Here is a 1,665-nt window from a genome sequence, read left to right as displayed (position 1 = left end):
CATTAGTGATTATCTCAATTTCAGCTAAAAGAATTGACAAAATCCTACACACTGTGCCTTTAAAACATTTGTCACTGATTATTTAATTTTAGTTGACAGGGTATGTATTTATATTTTTATATACTTTGCATGTCCTGATGTGTCTGGTTAACTAAAACCAACTCTAAACCGTTTATATATAAAACAGTTAAAAACTCAAGCTGGTTAAACATCATCCTACATGTCAGGAGGGATACCTGACTGGCACCCCTAATCAAAACCAAAATAAACTAAACAATAAAACCTCTTAAAGGAACTGTCACAACTTCCTGGTATGTGGGGCAGGAAATGTAGCCTTTTATGGTATTTTTAGGGTGGTAATTATGCTAATCACCTCTCCCCGTGTGCGAGCACCTGATACGCAMTCATCAGTTRYCYCAGCTCATTTACACACTTTTCCTGAAGATAAAGAGTTTGTTGAATCTGACGTGACATGTTCGTACGAACCCTTCATACGAACAAAGGTAAGAGAAGTTTAGGAGAAGAATACGAACATGTTCTTGCATGAGGCCCAATGACTCGAGACACATTGTAAATGGCAAACTGGTCTCCTCCTTTCCTAAATCTTTACAGAGACAGTGAGTCAAAATTACTAGATTAATTTCCCCCYAAATGGTTCAGTTTCTTGGTTTAACTATTTGATATGTTCAAAAGGCAGACTAAAAYCATTGTTTTGTTCTGGTCAAATAATGAAGGAAACTTTAGTACACAGAGAACTGTTTTCTCACATCTGACTGATCAAGCTGTTCAGCACATTAAAATAAAAAATACCACAAAAAAAGAAAAAAACTAACACAATACCTGCGCTCTTCAACACACCACCACTTCAACTTCTTTGAAGAAACTACAATTTCTTGACTCAACACTTCTTCTGTGTTAGTCTCATAGGTCTGTTGTAAAGCAGTCAGGAAGTCCACTCCAAAACTCGCCTTCGCTGGGCGGACAAAGGAACCTCCTTTAGGATGTCTGTTAAAAACAAAATATATTATTTATTTTAAACAATTTACTTTCTTGGTGAATGTAAATAAATCAATAATGTTTAGGTTCAGCTTGAGGAAAATCACAAACTGTGAGGACTACCTGCATGTAAAATACTGAACTCCTCCATGGCTGCCATCATGTTTGCCTCTCTCTGGGTTATCCCACTCCACACCGAGCCACAGCCCTAAAAACAGCACGGACGTTAAACTGTTATATGTGCCCTCAAACTGCAGGTTTACTTGTGTTTCCTAGAATTTCTAAAAGTAGCATGGGAGGCAGAGCTTTGTTGAAGCAGTTTCCAGTTTCTGTTTGTGAGTCTGACACGCTTTCTACTTTAAGATTAGACTTTCCTTTCTGAAAAATCCTATACCGCATTTTTCGGACTATAAGCCGCACCCACCATTTTTTTTAAAAAACGCGCGAACATCAACATATAAGCCGCACCCCCCCACCCCCCATCAGTAAAAATAAAAACAAAACAGTACACCCAAAATTGTGGTCAAAAAAGTGAATTCAACATCACATTTATTTTTAAGAAAAAGGTTGGCAAGTTCACCGGTACAAAATAATAATAATAATAATAATAATAATAATAATGATGATAATAATAATAATGATGATAATAATAATAATGATGATAATAAT

At 36.2% G+C, this 1,665-nt stretch overlaps 1 protein-coding gene across 1 annotated transcript in view; it reads right to left on the bottom strand.

Moving 5' to 3' along the window:
* tbce (tubulin folding cofactor E) overlaps positions 1 to 1,665 on the bottom strand; it is a gene marked incomplete at its 5' end in the record, with an annotated part of 34,228 nt that overhangs the window by 31,062 nt on the left and 1,501 nt on the right. Inside the window, 2 exon segments of the mRNA XM_014033717.1 lie at positions 841 to 1,005; positions 1,120 to 1,204. Coding sequence (XP_013889171.1) covers positions 841 to 1,005; positions 1,120 to 1,204 — 250 coding nt within the window.

This window comes from Austrofundulus limnaeus, unplaced genomic scaffold (assembly GCF_001266775.1).
Source record: "Austrofundulus limnaeus strain Quisiro unplaced genomic scaffold, Austrofundulus_limnaeus-1.0 Scaffold1814, whole genome shotgun sequence".
Taxonomy (NCBI): Eukaryota; Metazoa; Chordata; class Actinopteri; order Cyprinodontiformes; family Rivulidae; genus Austrofundulus; species Austrofundulus limnaeus.
Note: the sequence above shows the minus strand (reverse complement) of the source record. Positions and strands in the feature narration are given on the sequence as shown.